The 21,998-nt window shown below is 41.7% G+C and overlaps 1 protein-coding gene across 3 annotated transcripts in view; it reads left to right on the top strand.

The window, feature by feature from the left end:
* Window positions 1–21,998, top strand: part of LATS2 (large tumor suppressor kinase 2) — a 48,661-nt gene that overhangs the window by 14,289 nt on the left and 12,374 nt on the right. Inside the window, exon 2 of one of the 3 annotated variants that reach the window (XM_058825099.1) lies at window positions 17,701–17,758. The exons of the other annotated variants lie outside the window; for them this stretch is intronic. Within the exon in view, the coding sequence (XP_058681082.1) occupies window positions 17,701–17,758 (58 nt within the window). The remainder of the gene's footprint in view (window positions 1–17,700; window positions 17,759–21,998) is intronic. 3 annotated transcript variants of the gene reach the window in all.

Below are 21,998 nucleotides of genomic sequence, written 5' to 3'. Positions count from 1 at the left end.
ATTTTTTTAATAATTGCAAACTACTAAGGACTAACTCTTTTATAAACTTCAGTCTTAAATATAAAAAAATTTGGTGTGACATGTTAAAGAATTATAGATGCAACTGTAACGTGACTTTGCCAGCACATCCTGTGTGTTTTCATTTCTGCATCTTTTCTTCCATTCAGTGGCAGGGATTCATAGGCTATGCTTAAACCAGCCACCTGTCCCATTCATGCTTTTCTTACAGCATTGCCACAGTTGCTGTGTTCATTCCACCATCCTGCCAGATGTCAGCCTGATAAAGATGCATAAAATCCCATTCAATCAATGTAATTGGAATCTTTGAAATACTAATTTGTGTGGGGTATCCCCATTAAAAAAAAATCTGGTTGTATCAATTAAAAATATAAAAAGTTGTGGTCAAAAGACAGAGACCTTTGAATCAAGATAAATTCTCTCCATATTGGGCTGGTTTTGTCCTGGCTCCAAATGAGTGCTCCAAATAATATGCATTACACCTTGGTGGAGCCTGTTTTTTCTGGTTGTGCAGCACAGTTTGATTCTATTTCAGATGATCTCTGTATTTTAGATGATCCCCTGATTGCCCATGTGATCTGTGCTGCCCAGACATAGTAGCAACCTGCTGGCTATGTGCTGGAGCAGGGTGGAATTTTTCTTCAGCAGTTGCTGTGCTGGAAACTCACTTCCATCTCCTTCCTGTGATCGTTTCCTGCATGTTGGCCATCCCTTCTGTTTAGAAAATCTTTTTATTATGGTCCTTAATACAAGCACTATGTCCATTGAGTACTTTCTGGAAGGTGTTTTATGACAAACCTGTGAAATGTGTGGTGTTGCAATTGTGCAAATAGTGGACAGAAGCTACTGGTGCATTGTTCAGCAGTGCAAATTGAAGACCTGGAGCCTAGGAATCTACAAGTGGGCAAAAGTCTCAGTGTCAGCCAGGACACGTGGCACGCCAGCTGCCCATGCTACAAGAGGACCTTACTGGAAAGTGCCAACAAATTTGAAAGCAAACCACAAGAATTTTCATTTGCGTTGGTGCGCCTCCCCCCGCCCCTCATCTCTCTGTTTGCTGAGAAGTGAACCTTCAGGGCTCTTAACCACATGAAAGTAACTAGAAAAAGTATTTTTTCAGTATTACTTTGTAATACTGTAAAATCATTTGCAACAGATTTTTGCAGGAACTTCTCAGTGATTTCAAAGTGTTAGAAACTGGTGGAGGTTGAGAACTTGCTGTTGCATGCACTGCTCCTCATTCAGGCAGAAATGGGTGCTCAGATTTGCTGCCAGGGACAATCTGTTGTCCCCTGAGCCTGGAACACCACTGCTCAGGAGGGAGAGTCTGGGACACAGCTCTGCTTTGCAGGCAGAGCTGCCTTCTCACAGATTCCTGGCAAGGTCAGAGTGTTCTGCTATGTGTTCAGCACCTCCAAAAGCACTATTCTGAGCAAATAGCCATGCTACATACCTAGCAGGATTTTTTGGTTCTTTTCAAAGAACTATTTCTTGCTTTGGGCCAGAGGGTTTGTGCTCCCAAGCTCACCACTGTGTAGTGGAGTATGAACTCAGTCTTCACCCTGCCCTACACAGCAAACAGCAACAGCCGTAGCACCAGCACAGCATCTCCATCTAGCTGGAGCAGGCCAGTTGTTTTAGTTTCTACCATGCATTAACTTCCTTCTCCTCCTCTCTCCCATGAACTTAGAGAAGCAGGACCATTGCCTAGCTTCAGACCAAGCCACGAGTCAAACTAGTGGAGCCCTCCTTGCACAGAAACTGTTGAGCCTATGAATTTGGGGAAACTCCTGCCCCTAAACAGAGAGCTAGTTTGTTTTGCCACATTCACATAGTAGTTTTGTGATTTCCCAGTCTGAGAAGAGGCTTTTTTTATTTTTCTTTTTTTTTTTTTTTTTTTTTTTTTTTTTTGACTCAAAGATCATGGCAGCTAATGGATAGAGGGAGGAAGTATTGCTGTTGAGGTTTAAACTCTGACAGGAGAGTGGTATCTGACAATGCTGAGGGCCAATGGGAAGCATAACAAGGATGAAGCTCCTGCTAAAAAGCAGGAACTGGGTGTGTGAGCAGAGATGATATTTGACATTTACTTGAGGGGTAATGGCAGTCGGGTCTCAAAGGTGGTAGTGCTGAGCTCAAGCATTAATAGTAAACTGGTTGTTTTAACTGGCATATCTGGCTTGAAAGGATCATGCTCAGGTGTTGGGAAAGCCCTTCTCTTCCACTCTGCAGGGTGGGGAAGCAGCAGCCTGAGCCTGAACTGCTCCCTGCACACCAGGGAGAGCAGTGTGGGGTTCCCACCAGAGATCCCCCAGTGTGTGCCTGCTCCTGGCTCTAGTGGGGGTCACTGCAGAGGTGCTTTCCCCACCTTCTCAGGTTACTGAATTGAAGAGCTCCAGGTTACCTTGCATTCCTCCCTCCCACCCTCTTTTAAGTTTTTTGTTTGCTTGCTGTCTAAAGTCATGCTTAACCTCTCATTCTGCCCACATGCTCTGTTCCACAGGGCTTAATTGCTTTTTGTACTTTCAGGTAACACCCTCCTGTACTTGAAACGCCTGGCTTCTGTGCTTGTTGCAAAGGTCGTTCTTGTTTTTAAGAAAATAAAGGATTTGCTTTTCATGTAAAAATAGCTTTATTGTTTCCATATGCAAGGAGGAATCAGGGCAGGCATGTTTCCAGGTCAGCCTGGAGATGGGGTTGGATAGTGAAACCCACTGTTCCAAAAATGGGCTGGAGCAGACGACAGTTCTTGAGCAAAGTTAACTGGCTTGGAGGGAGGCAGGATCCCTTTTTTGGGTGCACATGCATCATGCTGGTATTTTGGAGAGGAGTCAAACATTGCCATAATGAGCATTTTATTCTGTTAAGTGCTCATGTTTGTTTTACAGTTTTCTCATAATCAGGTTGTTTTGGTAACTGTAGGCATGAGTTTTGCATAAAAGATTGCAAAGGAAAGTTAGGGCATAGTTCTATACTGCAAGAGTATCTGAGTAGATGTTTGCAGGAGCAGTCTTGTATTGTTCCAAGATTGCGCTCACTTGGCAGCTGTACTTTGGATTTTGTTGTCTATAGTAGCCTTCTTGTGAATCTTATGGCCATGTATTTCTAAATTTATATGAATGTGATGTGAATCTTTTTCATCTTTGTCTTTTGCTAGGTCATATTTTTACTTCCTTCAGGCGTATTCTTGAAATCCCTTTAAGGCTTTTAAAATTAGTCAGCTTGAATTTTTCCTTTAACTTCACAGAAGTCACTACAGAAGTAAAAAGAGCACAGAAGGGGAATTATAGTCAGCGTTAAAAATGTTCCTTCAGAACAGAAAAGCAGATTTAACATGAATTAAAAACTCAGCTCTGTTTCAGAGTTGCAAAAGCTCTTTTATTCACCAGAGAACTGTTAAAGCTAGTAATTTTTGGCATAGTATCGGTCAAGGAAGCGTGACAAAGTGCAGTGGAATGCACTGAGCTGTGGTCCAGCTTGTAGTGTTATATGACTTTTAGTGTATGGAGCATTGCAGGAAGTGCTGCAGGGGGGTGGGGAAGGTCTTTTAGTTTCATCAGCTACTGAGTAACAGTGTCCTCCTTCCTCAGACCCCACCTGCAACAACAGGGGTCCACCTTGGTTGCTTGGGTCAGAAGACAAAAAGTGAATTTTTGCCTGCACAATCTGCTCAGAACCTGTCTGTTTTCTGAGCACCACTGTGCAGAATGCAGTGAGATGAGGAAGTTTTGTGAAAGTAGTGTGAAAGAAGAGGAATGTGTTTGGGATTTCAGATCCACTATGCATGTAGACTGGGATCGTACCCCCAGCCGCACTATGCTGGAATATGAAGATTCTTGAGCTGAATTTCTGCCCTCACTGGAATCAGCTGTAAAATTCCTAGTGATTTCATCGGGCCAGAGTTTTGCTGCCTATTTTGAGCAATAAAAGAATCCTCCTGTTTCACCAGTACACACACATGCTAAGTCCATTTACTTAGACTTAGGGTTTGGCACAGATTTTGGCCTTAAATGAGGTATGTTCAAATCTCTTTAATATTGGTAACTTGGATTTCAGATTACATGCATGACTGAATAACCAGTTATAATAACCAGCCAAGATATTCTTGTAACTTGTAGCTTACCTGGTATTTTCCTTCTTTCCTCTCCTAATTATGCTGTCAGTGTTCACAGAATTTTCCAAGCATTTATAATGACATTATAAAAAAAAAAAATGATCATACCTTTCCTAGCAGAACAAGATCTTTGGTTTATGACCTGCATGTTAGAAACTGGTAAAACTTCAGTGTGGTATGGATGGTATTACCAGTGTAAATGGCTAACAAGAGTTTTACTATTCGCTTTGGATTTCACATTTGCATTGCAGTGATAATCAAATAAAAAGCCACCATTTCACCCTGACATTGGAATAAAGCTGTTTGGTGCAACATTGCTGTAAAAAATGAGGTCTCTACCCAGAAGACATTACAAGCTGGATTGATTTTTCTAGGGTAGAACTGTGAGAAGGCTGCAATGCAGAAAAGATGAAAGGATAATGATGTTCAGTGGTTTTATTTTTGCATAGAGATCTCTGTCATTCTTACTGTCTTTGTATTTAACTTTCTACAAGAGGACACCTTGGGGTTGGACTGAAAAAAAGGCTTGATGTTCAGGGCAGGAATAAATGAGTAGTCAGCTGGTGGGATGGCCCAGTCCATACATTTCAGGTTGGAAAGAATGCAAAGTCCCTTGGCGGAGCAGTTGCTTAGATGGGAGCATTGTAATACTCACTGAAAGCTCATTTGGCTTTTAGCACATAGATCCCATTTAAAATTTCAGCTGTCAGATTATTACAGTTTAGGGTACTTCTGCTCTAGTTTCCTGGCTCTAAACTTTTGCAAAGAAAAGCTGCAAGCTAAAAACTGACTATTAAAATTGATATATTAGAATCATTATAGTCACTCAAGTAATGGGCTACATATGGAACTTCTATGGCTATATTACTGTTTTCTCTTGTAAGGCAGTACTTTGGATAGTTCCAAAAACCTCAGCTACTGCATGTTCTGAAACATAAATCCTACATATTTCATTTGTGGAAAAACATGCCTGAATTCAGGTTTTCACACATAGTTTTGTATATATGTGTGTGTGTATATATATATTATGTATGCACATACTTCGGAGCCTGCCTGTCATTGGCCTCTGGTTAGTCTCTGAAGGTGGTGGCAGACACTGCAGAGCTTGATTAAAAGTAATTAACCATAATGCCAAGAATTTTAAATGCTGATGGATGCCTTGGAGAAGAGGAATAGACAGTTACAATGCCTGTTACAGGAAGCAGATGTTGGCCTTGGAAGCGCTGCTTGAACACTGCTGTTCTGGAGTAACTGCATCTGTGATTCTGCATCTCACAGCACTGTCCAAGGCAGTGTGCACACAGCTGGAAGCCCAAGTGGAATTGTGGAAAGACCATTTCTCTGGAACTGTAGAAACTACCCTAAGATGACCTCTCAGTGTAGAGTGAACCTGATCATCAAAATACAGGGGACCATCTCCATGTATCATCACCATGGAGGCTTAGCTTTGTTTTGTGCTTGGCACCTTTGAAGAATAAAAACGCAGATCTTCCCATGAACCTACAGTGTGGTCTGATGCAGGGACATATATAACAGTACTTGGCAACATGCTTGCAGATTAACAATCAGTAGGAGGACTGTCTCCACCCAGTTCTCTGAGGGCAAGTTTAGGAAGTTGAAATTTGATTGCCTAACCAGGCATACGTCCTTACCTTTGGCAGCTCTGTCAAACAGGTGCAGAGAAACTGAATTATTTTTACTTCATGCAGAAATTAAGATATTCACCTGTGCACTACTGCACATTGTTGAGTCTTAGTTTCCAAAACTCTGTCTTACTAATCCTCCCTCCCATGCCATGTAGTGTTGTGCTTGTTACCCTGTTGAAGCATGGGCCAGTTTTCATTTTGCTGCTGAAATACTCAAAAAGAATATTGCTCATTGTGGTTTTGCTGTAGACCTCAATTTTAAGAATATTTTTTCTCAAGGAAGGAAAGTGATCACTTGTCTCTTTTTGTTTCTTAATGTTTGCACCCTTAAAGATCTTAGAAGAAACACTGCTGCCTTTAAATAGTATTTGTGCAGCTGAGTATGGGCTCTAATAATAACAATGCTGATGATGGTAAGAATTTCACAGAACTGCCAAATGGGTCACGTTGGATGGGACCACAGTGGGTCATCTGGTTCAACTTCCCTGCTCAAGCAGGGCCATCCTAGAGCACGTGGCACAGGATTGTGCCCAGATGGTCCTTGAATATCTCCAGTGAGGGAGGCTCCACAACTTCTCTGGGCAAACTGCTCCAGTGCTCGGTAACCCGCACATTAAAGTAGTTCCTCCTCATGTTCAAGTGGAACTTCTGTGCAGCAGTTTCTGCCTGTTGCCTGTTGTCCTATTTCTTGGCACCACTGAGAAGAGCCTGGATCCATCCTCTTGACACCCTCCCTTTATACATTTATATACATTGTTGAGGTCCCCTCTGTTTCCTCTTGTTGAGGCCGAACCGCCCAGCTCCCTCAGCCTGTACTCAGGAGAGATGCTTCGCTACAGTAATCATCTTTGTAACCCTCTGCTGGGCCCCCTCTGGGAGCTCTGTGTCTTTCTTGTACTGAGGAGCCCAGACCTGGACACAGCATTCCAGATGTGCCTCACCAGGGCAGAGTAGAGGAGCAGGATCTCCTCCCTCTACCTGCTGGCACTGCTCTTCATCCCAGGATCCCACTGGCTCTCTTTGCCACGAGGATGCTGCTGGCTCATGGACAGCTTGGTGTCCACCAGGACCCCCAGGTCCTTCTCCACAGAGCTGCTTTCCAGCAGGTCACCCCCAGCCTGTGCTGGTGCCTGGGGTTATTCCTCCCCAGGTGTAGAACTCTGCATTTGCCTTTGTTGAATTCCAGACAGTTCCTCTCTGCCCTTCTCTCCAACCTGTCAAAGTCCTTCTGAAGGGCTGCACAGACCTCTGGGGTATTGGCCACTCCTCCCAGCTTTGTGTCATCAGTGAACATTTATCAAAATGATACTGGGCCAAGTATTGAACTTAATAGTAGTAATGAAGCATGAAAAACAATTGGCAGTTCTCCTATCAAATTATATAGGTTGAAAGCATTGGAAAATAAGAGTCTCCTAGAAGTTTGAGTAAAGGCTTGAAGGAGAGAGGTGAGGAATAGCGATCCCCTGCCAGCATTGCTGGGAACTACTAAGCAAATATGTCAACACTAAGTGACTTATTCAAGAGAATATATCTGTTTGAACCTTCTCAAACTCCCTCCTCAGACTTCAGTTTTGAAGGTGAGTAGAATCATGTCCTCTGCTCTGTTTTCCTCTCTCTCCTTTGTTTCAGTTTAATCAGGTTCAGACTTCTCTAGAGTTGAAAATACTGTATTTTCATAAGAAATATAGTTGTTGTGGAATAGGTCCAATATATTCTAGAGTGTTAGAAGGTTTTTATTGGCTTGATACAGTGAGATTTTTTTTCCTTCTTCTGTGGTTTAAAATTACTCGTCTAACATGTTGATTTATAGCCTGTCATGTAAGACTGTTTCCCCTTGGCTATATCTTTTTAAATGATCAAATGTATTTTTGAAAAATGTCCTAGTTTTGCCTTGAAATATTAGGTGATAACTGCACAAGTAAGGGAGGGATTAGCTTGTTAAACTTAGTATGATACCAACATACGAAATACTGCACTTAATGCAGCGCAGAGGCAAAAAGAAAAAAAAAAACAAAATAAACCTTATGATCTGAGCTAACACAAGCATATTCCTTTCACCTGGGAAGTTTGTAGGCTGGTGTGAAGGAAGTAGAGGAGACTCCTGGGCTGCATTTCCAGGAGAGCAGCTTTTGTTGTTGCTGCCAGAGCCACCCATGTTCCCTCTTGCTTCTCCCCAGTTCCTTCTTGTGAGCTGTGCCAGCACAGTGTTTGTGGAGCTGAGCAGTGGCAGACCAGAGAAGTGATCCAGGTTAAAAATAAGTTTTTGGGGATGATGGGAGGGGCAGGAGCACAATTGAGGGGTATGACGGGGGAGGCACAGAAAGCGGCAGAGAAGTAGAGAGTGGTGGCAGCTGCCTTGGCTGTCAACCACCATCAGAGGAAATGCTGAGAGAAATCTCAGCCTTGCACTCACATGCTCTCCTCCTTCCAGCTGTGCTCCAGGGAGGCCCATCTGCTCCATGCTGTGTTATCTTACTCTTCCTCTGCTCCTCTGGTGAGGTCTTACTGCCCCAGCTGAGCTGCTGCTGGAGTTAACCCTAGCTGTCGTGGGGCAAAATGCTTCAACAGCTGGATCACCGGTCTGTGCTAACCCAGCTGGCTCTGGTGGCAAGTGTGGTCAGGCAAGAGGGAAGCAGGGGATACATCGGGCACAGGGAGAAGTGACAGGCAGCCAGGGACAAGACAGAAATAGTTGTCTGCCAACACACTTGCAGTTGGAACAGGTATGTGAACAGTGAGTTATGAATGCTAAATGTAGTGATGTGGTTGTTTTCTACATTGCTGTGCTGATTTCATTGATGGTTCATGGCAGGTTTCTGAGAAAGGAGATGGCATTGAGGAGAATCTTCCCAGAGGATTTCTTTTCTTACAACAAGCCAAAATACATCTCACAGCTTTTGCATGTAAATGGAGCAGGGTGAGAAAGATGCTTCTTCAGGACTGTGTGTCTTGACTATTGAAGTGTGCCACTTGGCTGGTAGCCATCAGAAGTAACAGTGAGGTGAACTGAGTAAAGATACTGTTAAAGAAAAAGAAACAATTTAAAAAAGGACAATTTCAGAGATAATGTGGAAACCTAGAAAGAAATAGTTTTATTCTGTCATGTGTACTTTTGAAAATAATTGCACAATAAAAGCAAAGCTGGATGACTTAGCTGTTTTAGTTCCTTTCCATTCTGTTCAACACTATCTAATATTTATCCCCCACTCCTCTGTGTTGAACTGAACTTGGATTCCTGCTTACAGTGTTCTTTTAGGACACTAATTAAAGCCTATGTTACTAACTGGCTTCAATTTATTTTTCATTTATTTATTTATTTGTTTACTTATTTCAACACTTCTCTATTCTCAAGAAGCTCAGTAAAGGAGCAGTGGAGTGAAGCATTATCACCGAGCAGAAGTAGTCTTTTCTTCATGTTTCTCACCACTTTTGGGGGCCTCAGTGGGCATTTCTCCCTCCCCCCCTGTAGCTCCCAGTCTGAAGAAGATGCAGCTGCTCTCTTGGGGGAATTGTTTACCTCTCTGTGGAATCTTGTCCTGGTCAGCTATGTGCTAAGAATGTGAATAATTTTGCTGCGGCTGCTTTACATGTAAAAAGCCGGACCTTAAGATATTTTATCTGACTGAGGGTTTTTTTTTTCTTTCTTTTTTTCTTTTTTTGCCTCTAGCATTGGTAGATTTGAGAGTCTTATCTTGCAACTGCAGAAAGCTGTGGTAACTTTGAGTCGTATGAGGCGTTTAGTACAAAGAGATATTTTTGTAGCCTTGAAAATCATTAAATGCCAGTCAGTGCTGTTTAACAGTTCTTACTTTTGGAGCTGTAGTTATATATATGTATTTTATAGAGTTAATGAAACTTAGTCAAGAGCTGCATGGAGACTTCTGGAAAATGTCTAATGAGATCCCTAGTGCAGTGTATATTGCATTACTGGATTGAGCATATTGATTTTAAAATGTTAAAAACTGAACAAATGCCTTTTTATGTTTTTGAATGAGAATTTGGGGGGGAAAAAAGAAAGATAGCATTACAATTAACACATGAAATTCAAAATGCCAAGAAAATTTTTAAAAATAGTATTTTCTGTACAAGTTTTCCCTCTTCCTATTCTGAACAATAAATACAGGGCAAGTTGCCTTGCACAGCACTTGGGTTCTCTGTGTGTGTATGTGTCTCTACAGAAAAATATTAGGAATCCTATCTCAAGATAAAACACAGATGTTGCTTCAGTCACGTGAGGTGTGCTGTGTTGCACTGGGAGGCTGAGGGAGAAAGTAGCCTTCATTTGTCTCACAGCAGAGCTGTGTTTCTCATATATATTCTTTATTTTAGACTCTGCATTACTGCTTGCTGTCTGTTGGGGTCCCATTGTGGTACAAATCCTCAAAGGAGAGAACAGTTCACTGGTAATGCATTCCAGCCAGGTATCCTGGAGGTTTTATAAGTTCTTTTAAAGTACTCCCCAAAGAAAAAGTAGGGGAGCCAAACTCTCATAAACTTCTAAAGGCCATATCAAGAGTACTCTGGAACCTTGTTTGAAAAATTATTAGTACTTGACCTTGAATATGAACAGACTGTTTAAGTTTGCTGCCTTCACTTGAATTTTCCTTGTCTTGGAGGCTTTAAAACAATGCTTCAAAGTTCTAATGGTTTAAAACTCAACAAACCACCTACAAGAAAAAACAGGTAGAGGAATATCACTCTTTAAATGTTAAAATCTTTTGAAGTAAAAGAAAATTTGTAATGACTTAAGTAGGTAGCGCTCATTAAAAATGGCAGAGGCACTGTTAACAGGAAGAGGTACAAAATTCAATGTGTAGAGTTGAATATGGAGAAATGCCATAAAAGTACTGATGCATTGCAAATTTGTAGCACTATGTAACTTTGTGGGTAACAACTGTCTCTGGCAGCACAAAAACAATTTCCAGTCTTTGACACAATTCTTTTGTATGCTTTGGGGCTTTATTCCTGGACAGTAAACTTCCTAACTCATCTTGCTGAGTCTAAATATCCTGTTTACAAGTTCCTCATATCCAATGTGTCTAAAAATAATTTGTAAAGTCTGTGAATATCTGTGAAAATCCTGTTTTCTACATAACTCAATAGATATGTATCTTTTTAGTATAAAGAAAAGCAGTAGGAAGCCCTCATCTTGGTGTCTGTGGCCACTGAAAAGAAATGCTTTAATACACAAATAGCATATTGTAAATGTAATGCCAGCCAAACGTGTTTTTGCTAACGCGTGAGCAATAAAATTAGCAAACACATCACTTGCTGCTAATGAAGAGGAATAAGCTCATCATGAAACCTTCATTGAACTGCTATTCTATCCACTTGATTTACTCACCCTGATAGAGTAAGAAACTGCTGTCTCTGACAAAAAGAGAAAAAAAAGAAGAGAAGAAAAGAGGGGGAAATGCGTGTGCTAGCAGGAGGGGGTCGTGCCACCATTCTTGCAGCTCAGGATGTGAAAAGGAGGTCTAGAGGAGGGCATGGATTGCCTGCTGATCTTGCAGCAAATATGCCCTGGTTGCTAATAAGTGTAATTGCACGAAATATCCAAAAGTAAATACAAAAAAAAAACCACCACAAAATATCCCGCTTGAGAGAAAGAACATGAAAGAACCCAATTCCAAGAGTAGACTTAAATGACAGCTGGCTTTTGCACAGCAAGGTGTTGCTTTTGCAGGAATTTGCTATCTTAATGTATTTAGTAATTTAAAATGCATTGCATCAGGAATAGGTGGGGTTTTGGTTTTTATCTTTTAAGATTGCACACCTTGAGTGTTGGGACCCTCATTTGGACTTCCAGAGTGCAGTGTAGAAGATTCATTTCTTATTCATGGCCAGATTTCATATATGAGGATCCTGGCACATGACTGGCCATGAAGCTGTCCTGGAGCACCCTTCTGGAAACAACTATGTTGTTCTGGTGTGTGCTGCACCTTTCCCTCGAGGCTGGGCTCAATTCTACCTCAACTTTGAAGATGTCTTCTGAGCAAGGCTCTTTGCTATGTTCTATGTGTGTTGAGACTTAGTGAGATTCCAGTGGAATCAATAAACTCCTGAAGGCAGCTTGCTATGATTTTTTTTTCCAGTAACTTGTATAGGTTCTTTGCTGGGTGCTGCAGTGTTATTAATACCCTCAAATTAGTACTTACATTGGTATTAATATGAGCACTCTTGGCTGAGTTTGCATGTTTCGTTGGGCTTAGTCAGACAAGGGCAAAAGTGGAGGAAATAGTCTGGCTGAAGTCTACCCATTCTCTTGGTAGGAAAACTTTCTGATTGCATTGGTGACATGCACAGCACCTTTCCTGCTCTGCTAATTACTTCAATGTGCTTTATGAAGAAGTGTTGATAAAATACTTCCTGTGTGTGTTACTGGTCTTGTCTTTTCAAGCGAAATTCTCTCTTTAAATTGAGTTTCTGGATTCATTGTTGCTTTCTGGATGTAAATCATGCCAATCCAGAGGAAAATTTCAAACCAAATGGTGGTGGGGTTTTTGAACCAAGAATTTGAAGATTCTTGCCCCGTGCCTACCTTCCTCCTAGTTATAAAGGCTGTAACACCTGATGTTGTCTGCTATTAGCTTTTGGCAAACTCTGCTGCTCAGTGCTGCTGCTGAAATGGTTGTTTGCTTCTCTTTACACCAGCTCAACTACTTTACTGCTGGATAAAGAAAGTAGAAAACAGGGAGATGAGAGGTGTGGCATTCAACATTTTAGTAATGCAAATTCAAATTGAGAGGCTTAGTAAAATACTCTCCACCGGCTTGGACTTCTGTGCCATGTAGCAAGGATTTGCTTTGGGATACCAGGTAGATGACTCTTGTTCTTTGAGTTAGTTGTAAGCCTCAGAGTTTGCCCAGTGCTTGGCTTGGTATGAAAAGGGGATGATGAGTGCAATCACACCCATAAGTTACTAAAAAATGTGAACAGGAACCTGGAAAGGGATTTCAGTGAACATTACAGGAGACTGTAGTGGTGCTTGGTTTGAGACAATTCATGAGCATATACTTGAATTTGTTTACTAATTGCCCTCTGTTTCCTTTTCCTCAGGGTTTTAAAGCTGTTGTAGAAAGTACCTTACCTTTGCAATACTAAAGGTGTGGATGAATAGTGCTGTGCCTTGCCTTGTGGGAGCAGGAGAAGCTTTTAAGCCACACTGGTTAATGCAAGGCATGTGGCTGAAACACTGAGTGATGGATTACAGGTCTCTACAGTAGCTGCCAGACAGAAGTCAACTGGAGCCCAGGCTGAAACTGCTACCAAAGTGTGTCCAGAGGTTGGGAAGTTCCCTGTTTCTGTAACCAAAGTGAGAGGGTTTCAGGAAAGTAAAATAGGATCTTTGGAAAGGAGTTATGTACACAGCTGCACGTGTGTGCATGTGCATTCACTCATGCATGAAGTAAGCAAAGCTCCTCCATGCTGCTCTGTAATGTAAACCTGCCAGTGCAGTAATTTGTAAATGCTGCTTATAACATGATTTCCCTCACTGTAAGGTTTGTGAATTAGCATCTAATAGTGCTCCTGCTCCAGTGCTAAGGAAGGGTTGGGAGAGATTTGTCCAACTTTCTGTCTGTTGATGGACCCACATGGGTCATTTACTTAGACCTGAACTCTAAATAGTTTAAATAGCTCTCCAATGAGCATACTTTAAGAGTAATGAGGAACAGTTATGGCTCTATATACAATTGTTTGCTCTGTTTTAAATTAGAAATCCATTTCAAAATAGGATTATTCTCTTGTGTCTGTGTAGAGCTCAGCCCAATGCAGAAGGCTTCAGGGTGCCATCACGGTAGAAAGGATTTGGTGCATTTAGGGGATAATTCGAGCACAGCAGGTGTACAAATACACTTTTCCCCCCACCTCCTTTATTCTACCATTAAGGTAAACCTGATCCCTGTGAATTTTGGAATATAGATAGTTCTCAAGTACTACATGCGTTCAAAATGGAATGCTGTGTGCTCGTTCCTTACAACTCTCTGCTGATGTGGGATCTGAAGCAGTGTGTTTTCCAGAAGGGGAATTTTCTGTACTCAGGGAACTACTAATATTGCCTATTACTGTTAGCCAAGTATGGTTGTTAAATCAGGAGTGTGTGCTCTTTGAAAAGCTGGGGGAGCAAGCAGGTGCCTTCAGAAAGGGGCATTACAGCCTTTGAGGTAGGCAGCAAATCACCACAGATCTTGTATTAAGTTTGCAGTATACTCCCTTCACCAAATATTTGGGAAAAGAGGGCTTGTGCCATCAGCTTTTCAGACACAAATGTGCTTTTTCCAAGGCTGGTGTGGACAGGGAGAACAGGTTATTTGTCAGTGCTCCTCAGGTCTATCTATTAAGTTGCCTCTATGATCAAGCTCTCTGCACCCTGCTCCCCTTCCTCTCTGCACCCTGCTCCTCTTCCTCTCATGCCTGTGTCCTGGCTGGAAGAGAGCAGCTCAGGTCTGTTTTTCCTTTCCAGACTACTTGAAAGAAAGGAAGAAAAGAAAAGTGGTATTCGTGGTATTCATGGTGGCTCTTAGTTATTTTCACTCACTTTATTATTATTCCTAATGTTGTGGTCTCTCTTTCCTTGCCTGTTTGTTCTTTCATGACACTTGAGCTTTGTGCAGAGTGCAGCTTTGTTGCCTGGAGCAGGACCTCTTCCAGCTTCCTTCAGCCTCCCCCTTTCCAGATCTTTTCCAGAGTGTCTGTTGTGCTTAATGGTCCAATAAATGTATATGCAAATATAATTGAATTACTTGTTTTATCAGACTGGTGACACAAATAAGAGTCTTCTTTATTTTTACATATTGCTTTTAGGGAGCTCACTTGAAATTAGATTATTTTAAAGGAAATAATCTACACAGATGTGCAGACATTATGTAATACCTGTGTGTGTGTCAGTACATACACACACTCTCTGAGGCATCAACAGGAGTTGTTTGATGAAATTTTCTGATTGGATTTGAAAATGGACATAGCAGTGCATGTGTGTTTTCTCTTTAAACAGATTGCACCTCTTGAATTGTTCATCAGAGCTTCTTGAAGTGTTTACATATGCACTCTTTGTCTGGAGATGCCTTGTTATAAATACTTTGTTCATTTTACAGGCATTTGTTTGGAAATATGTTGAGCAGCCGTGCTTGGTTTATTTCCAAATGTCTTAACTTTAGGACCGTGGGTTGGCTTATAGCCTGAAGTTCATATCTCTCCTTTTCAGGGGAAGAGCTGTATTTGAACAACTCGTGGAGCACAAGGACTGTAGTATAAAATGGGAGGTGTCCCCTGTGAAATGCCCATGGCCAAACACAGTGTGTCTTGTAATGAGCTGTGGTGGGGGAGTGGAATATACAGACTTAATTAAAAAAACAAACTAATACCAGGAAAAAAAAATAAAATTAGTTCTATGCTGCTAGGAAGTATAAGTTGCATACTGTTAAAAAGTATTTTGATATAACTGGTATCTTTTGAGACATCTGACAAGAAGTTATGTCATATTTCCAGTTGCTGTTCTCAGCTCTGTTTTTTTTTTCTCTTTTATCCTTTATAAGATGAAGGTGAAGGTGTTATGGTAGCTGTTATCCTGCTGCTAAATCTATATAGCATTTTTTTCTTGTCTTGGAAGAACATAAATAGTTTTGGTTAGTCATCAACTTAAGGAGAAGCAGCTGAGAAAAAACAGTAGAAAAGTCTTTTCTGTGATACTTGTGAGAGAACTTTCTATTCACTCTAGGGCTAATAAAATACAAAAACTAAAGTGATAGATTTCAAATATTGGTATCACTTGTCTGGTTCATTTGTTTGATTTTTAACCATCCAGAGTTGTTTTAAATCCTAAATGGTATTAGAAGCACTTTAATCACCAAAAGAAGGGTTTTGTAAATGAAAAAAAGTAACCAGATGGTCTAGTTACTGTTGTTTTATTTTGTCTGATTCTTTCCATAGCAATAGCAAATAGAGCTATGGAAGGAATATATTTGGACATCAGGAAGAATTTATTCACAGAAAAGGTGATTAAGCATTGGAGTGGACTGCCCAGGGAGGTGGTGGAGTCACCATCCCTGGGTCTCGTTGATGTGGTGATGTTTGGTCGAAAGTTGGACTGAGTGGAAGTCTTTTGCAACTGTAGTGATTCTGTGGGATGTGTCATATTCTGTGGCTTTAAGGATTAAGGCAATTCATTTGAGAGTTGGTTTGTGGTGATCATGATGCATGGGTTTCTGTGCTGGGACCCAGTAGAACTGACACTTCCACCCTCCACCATCTTTTTGCCTAGTACTCCAAGTTGTATATTTTGGCCTGGATTTAATTGCCTTATTTTAACAGTAAGTTATCCTGCTGCCATAAACACAATAACAGGACCCCATTGTACTGGGTGCTGTACAAACAGAGTAGTAAATATACCAGTCTTCTGTAGGTGACTGGCTAAATAAAGACTGAAAGTGTTGGAAGGCAAACAGAATGAGCAGTGGCATAGCAATGACTGTCACATTAGATTTATTTTTATTTGTTTTTCTTCTGATAGGGCCTTTACCAGAGCACTGTATCATTTATAAAATCCTTCCTCTGTCTTTTGCACATACTCCCTTTGTTAGTTCTGCAAATATCCCTTGAAAATGTGTATAAAAAACATCTGGTTAAAGTTGTTCCTTACCTGCAATTCCCCATTCCTAATTCACAGTCATGTATTTTTTTTGTGTGTTGAAGTGATTTAATTTAGTGAGTCTTACATTTTGTGAGGTGCCTATATTCTTTTTCTGTCTGCCTAGTTTTATGTGCTGCAGTGTGTCTCCTCTGCATACTTTAACCCCTGGTAAGCCTGGTATGAGGGGAAAAAAAAGAAGGAAGGAAGCACTCTGACAATGTGAGGTGGGAATGCATAGTCAATGCAAAGCAGAGCTAAAACATCCAGCCAAAAGAATGGATGACCTTCAGAGCTGGAGTGCTAGCAGAATTAAAAATAATTCAGGAGCACAAAAGGTAGAAATGCTGTAAGGGCTAAAAGCCAGGATTAAAGCCCCAAGTGACTTTACCACAAGGATGACTTTTCCACCACTGTTGGCATGTCATCAAGAATGGGGTGTCCACCTCTTATCAAAATCATGTCCCTGTCTGATCTTTCTTGATACAGAGATGCGCTACTACGCCAATAAAGGGAACAAAATTCCCATTTAACAGAAGAACACAAATTCAGCCCTGGAGGCCAAGCTGTGAAAATCCCTTAGGATGAAGGGGGCTCACTTTGTAGGTAACAGCAGAACTGCTGTGAAAAGACAATCCAAACTAAAATCAGAGGCAGTAAACTGACCCTGCATAATTTAGGCTGGGAGGGAGGTCTATCATTGCCTAAGCAGGATAGCTTGGAGGAGTTTGTAACAGGAGCAGCTGGGGCAGAAAACAGCCCTAACTAATCATGGGGCAGATATCTATTAGTTTCTGAATGGCTCACATAGTTTCAGAATGGACTAAGCAGAGCTGCAGCACTCAGTAGGTTTCTGCCTCTGCTAATTTCCTCCTGCTTTTCTGATGCACTAAAACTGAAAAGCACTAATGACACTCAGGATAATATCTTAATTATGTAGCTAGAATATGTTAATCAAGATTATGGTAGGCATGGGAATTTATGTGCAAAATTTAGCCCCTGATGTTAGCAACCTGAAAACAGACAAAACAAAAGTCGAGTACAAAATTGGATGAAGTGTCCAACTAGAGAATAATTACGGAGAGAGAATATTGCAAAATAGGTTTCTCTGTTCTGTGGGGCTGCAGCAGTTCTGATTGAGTACATTGTACACATTGTTTCCTGAACTGCTTGGGTTTTGCATGTTTAAAATAATGAATGAAAAATTCTGCAATGGGGGGCTATCGCAGAAAGGCTTGTAATCAATGCTGGATCATCTCTTTTGGCATGAGCTTTATTTTTTTTTCATTTTGCAGGGAACCTGTATCTGTTTCCTGCATCTGTCAGCCATCCTTCTTGGTGAATGGAAAGCAAGTAATTAATTTTTGTTGTTGCTAGCAATTAATTACCCTTGCCAAATTTTGGAGGACCTGTTGTCTCCTTCAGACACAATGTTCTTGGGAAAAAGTCTTACTTATTGTAACCTCTTGTGCAATCTTCACTTGGATGATAAATACATCTTGGCAACGAGGAGCTTTCTGAATGAAAAATGTTGCTGGACAACCCTGTAGTACAGCAAGAACGCAAGCTTCTGCCAATGCCGGTGGAGTGCAGCCAGGCAGGAGGGTAAAATGGGGAAAGCCTTTCACACTGCCCGCAGAGCACAGAGTGAGATGAAGTCTTTATGTGCACAAATCCAAATATCTGTTTACCATCAAACAAGGATTTCTCCTATTGAGCATCTGAGCTCAAAGGTGGCCTCCGTTCCAGCAAAATCTTGAAATCTGTTGGAAGGCTGCCATCTACCAGTGTAAGACTGGGGAAATAACAGAGAGCATGTGGACCATGCAGCAGTCAGGTTTAGGTAGCCCACTGTAGGAATAAGCTGGGAAACTCCACCCTCCTGTTTTTTTTTATTTGAGTCCACAAATTTGGGATACTGCAATTTCCTCAGTCTGTTTTGTGGTTCATGGCCTGACTTTGGTTTTCCACTAGATCTGGCAAGAACCATAGCTGACCACTGAAACCTCATTTTAATATTGCAGATGTTCGATTAATTACAGCTTTGGTAGAGTTAATTGTAAATGCGCATTTTCCCCCCTGTAGCTCTTCACCTTTACTTTTTCTGGTTGATTTTTTCATCCATAGTTAGTGATGTCTGGAAGCAAAAAGGTGCATAAAAGCCCTGCATGGAGAGAAGTTTGAATCTTCTAAAGGGAATAGAGAATGAGCTGGGGCTGGGAGCACTCTGTTCTCTTGTGGTTTCTGTGCACACTGCCAGGGGCTGGTGTTTCTCCGTGGGCCTGGCAGCTGCTGTGGGGCAGCAGAGCCCAGCCAGCAGCCAAGTTCCTCAACCCGTGCTGGGCTGACAGCGCTTGGCCTCGTGAAAGGGAAACAATCTGAAGCAGAGGGCCCGATGCAGTGTACCTTGCAGTTAATGGAAATCTTTGTTGACCTCAGTGGAAGCTGGATTTGATCCTGTGCCTACTTGAGTGTTTTGGAGTTGGCTGCAGCTCCAAGTGCTTTTTTCCCCCTGGCTCATTCCTGGTTCCTTTTTTTCCCTTCTCTTTCTGAAGTGTACTTACCTTCCAGTGGTATAAAATCAAGACAGCTCCATCTGTGTCACTCTAACTGGGCACTTTTATCCTCGCCCAGTGTCTGTCCTCATTTCCTCAGCCCTTCCACTGTCTATGTATTGATTTGCAAGATTTTGGCATTGATTTTCCCCCTTTTTGAGCCATTCTGCTGCTTCTCACAAACACTCTCCATCTCACTTAAGCCTCTGCTTTCCAACGAGTATAATTGTTTAATCCATCTTCTGCCCTTCTTCCTCAACTTCAAAACAGTCCTTATATTGATTTCTGGCAAATGCAGCCTAGGCCCCAGCCCCAGCTGCCAGCAGGGAACCAACTTCTCCTTCAGCAGGCTCCTGGAGGCCAGCCCTTTGCTGCGTCATGTCAGCCATGCTCCCTTGCTCTCAGAGCTCATCCCTGTGTTGCGCATAGAAAGGAGAAGGGCCCCGTGCCTCAGGAGCCAGCAGCCACCTCAGAGCACACTCTCTGTGATCCTCAGCCACACATCAGCATGTCTTCAGTCCCTGAGGAAAAGGTGCTGGAGGTAATGGAGCTCTTTTCAGGTGACTGCCAGAGAGAAGAGAGCTGTGGGCATGGACAGTGGCAATAGGAAGAATGATGCAGAAGAGGGCAAATGCCAGCTGCAACACTGCTGGGCCTTCTTGTTGTCCTCCATTCTCCTTGAGTATCACATGCCCTAGAGGGATTTATCTCCTGGGTGGAAAAATGTGATTATCTGTGATTTGCCTCTGAGGAAAACATTTTTCCTTTTATTACTTTGCCTTACTTCATGTTTTCCCTACTTATTTTCTCCAGCAGTAATGTAAATGCTGAGCAAACAGGGTGTGTCAGGAGGAAACCCTTTGGAGGGTGGGAGCTGACCTAGCGAAAGTGGGGAGCTGGAGCACAGGGCTGCTGTTGCACTGGGGCCTTGCAAGGGTGAGATTGCCACTGACACACTTGCTGGTCCCAAGCTCTTGCTGGCCTCTTAGGTTATCCAGCTGTGCTCAGTGGAATGTGTTGTGCCTGTTCCATCACATTATTCCTGCTGAACTTGAAATATGAGTCTCCTAAAACTGTGCTGAAGGTAGAACATGCAGTTTCAGGAAGACCAGTGTTGTTTTTACTTTTGCTTTTCAGACACAGACAATGGCAAAAGAGGAGAAAGTTACAGTATGCTTTCAGAGATTATAACATTTCTCCTATTTTAGCCCCTTTGAATGATATACAGCCAGCACAGATCAGAGAGGGAGAAATGGACCATGTGGGCTGTTTTATTAATCATTAATACAATTGTTACCCAACATCCAAACCAGCCCAAATGTGCTTATAGAGAACATTTAATTTAGGAAACTTAGACTTGTGACCTAAGGCTAGATCCAGCTGCTGTAAATGGGACAGAGTATGTTAGCAGCCATGTGGAACAGGGCTGTAAAAGCCCAGTGTCCCTGGATGATGAGAATGGTGAGCACTAAGATGTGCATTTGCTAATACTTTAGAAATGTATCCACAAGAAGAAAAAAAGAAAGAGGAAAAAACATTGTGGGAAATTCTTTCCTTCATACATAATATTTTTCTCATGATTTAAAATTGTCCTTAGTAATATGTTGATGCCAGTGAAGTATTTCAGCTATAGGAAATGTGAAACCAACTATTGCCTTTCTATGAATTATGAGTCATAAATTGTATGAAAAATATTCAGCTTGCTATAGCTATTCCACAAGCAGAACCTCTGACTAATGAAGGAACTGCTGCCATTTTGGGGGCAGTAGGAGGGGTCTGAGTAAAGCAAAACAAGATGCCAAGTGCCAGCATGTGGCTCTGTGCTAAGTGTGAATTGGTGTCATCTGAGATGGGCCTCCCTTGCTAAGTAAACAATTAGCGGGTATTTGAGTGTACAGAGTAGCAAAGCTGCCCTTTGCTCCAGCTGGAGTTCCCGACTGCCAGCCAGTGCCCAGAAGTGACCCTTGGGAGAGCCGTGCTCCAGTGCCAACCCGGCTCCACATCTGCAACCGGGCAGCCGAGCCAGGGAGGCACGACCTCCCTCTGATTCAGCGCTCGGTGGGCAGGTTGTCATGACAGAATTCCCCTAAAAATAATAATAAAAGTGGCAAGAGAATAGGATACTGACATTTGCAGGCAAATCCTTGGTGGTAGCATTCATTTCTTTCGGGATCAGCCGTCTAAGAACTGGGAGTTTAGTTCAAGTTAGTTCTCTTATCACGTCACTAAGTCACTAGGGTTTATCTCCTCTTATACCTATTTTATGAATTGCCTTTTGGAGGTGATTATAGAAAGATGCTCAGCAACTACTTTTGAGTAGGTATCCAGCTTTTTGATGGGTGAAGTTCTGTGAGTGAAATTCGACATTAAAGCTCTGGATTTCAATTTCTCCTTCATTTCAGAAAACACCATGGAGCCTCATGAGGATTTGTGAATTTTGCTTTGCAACCACATGGTGCTTGAGTCATTGAAAGGTGTTTAATATACCCTAGCTACAAGTACAAGTACAAACAAACTGCTAGGAGCTGTAGCAACAGCTAGCAGTAGTTGTTGCTGCTAACAACTACAGTAGTTTTAGCAGCAGCAACTACTGCTAACCATAGTTGTTAATAAAATACAGCTTAAAAGACTGACAGTGTAGCTTTCAGTTTGGGATGCCCAGTCATTTTCCAAACAAATAGTGGATGATGTCCCAGCTGAACTGAAAACAGCAATTTTTCTTCCCTGTGGACTCTAGTGAGCAGAAATCAACCCCTGCCTAATTAGCTTCTTTGTGGTATTTGTGAAAGGATAAAGTTTTTACTGTGTTCAGGTGTGACTAAGAGACATGCTCTCAAATACTAACAGCTAAATTTTCATTACATTACATTATATTACATTACATTACATTACATCCAGTGTGAAATTATGCTGGCTTTTCCATACCTTATTCAAAGATTGTTTTAAGGGCTCTTGAAATACACATTTTAATTTGGTGCTTCTTTAATTGCTAGAATCTGGGTAGGTTGTATGTTTTATTATTTTCTTCTTATGATTTT

Source organism: Ammospiza caudacuta, chromosome 2 (assembly GCF_027887145.1).
Source record: "Ammospiza caudacuta isolate bAmmCau1 chromosome 2, bAmmCau1.pri, whole genome shotgun sequence".
Classification (NCBI taxonomy): Eukaryota; Metazoa; Chordata; class Aves; order Passeriformes; family Passerellidae; genus Ammospiza; species Ammospiza caudacuta.
Note: the sequence above shows the minus strand (reverse complement) of the source record. Positions and strands in the feature narration are given on the sequence as shown.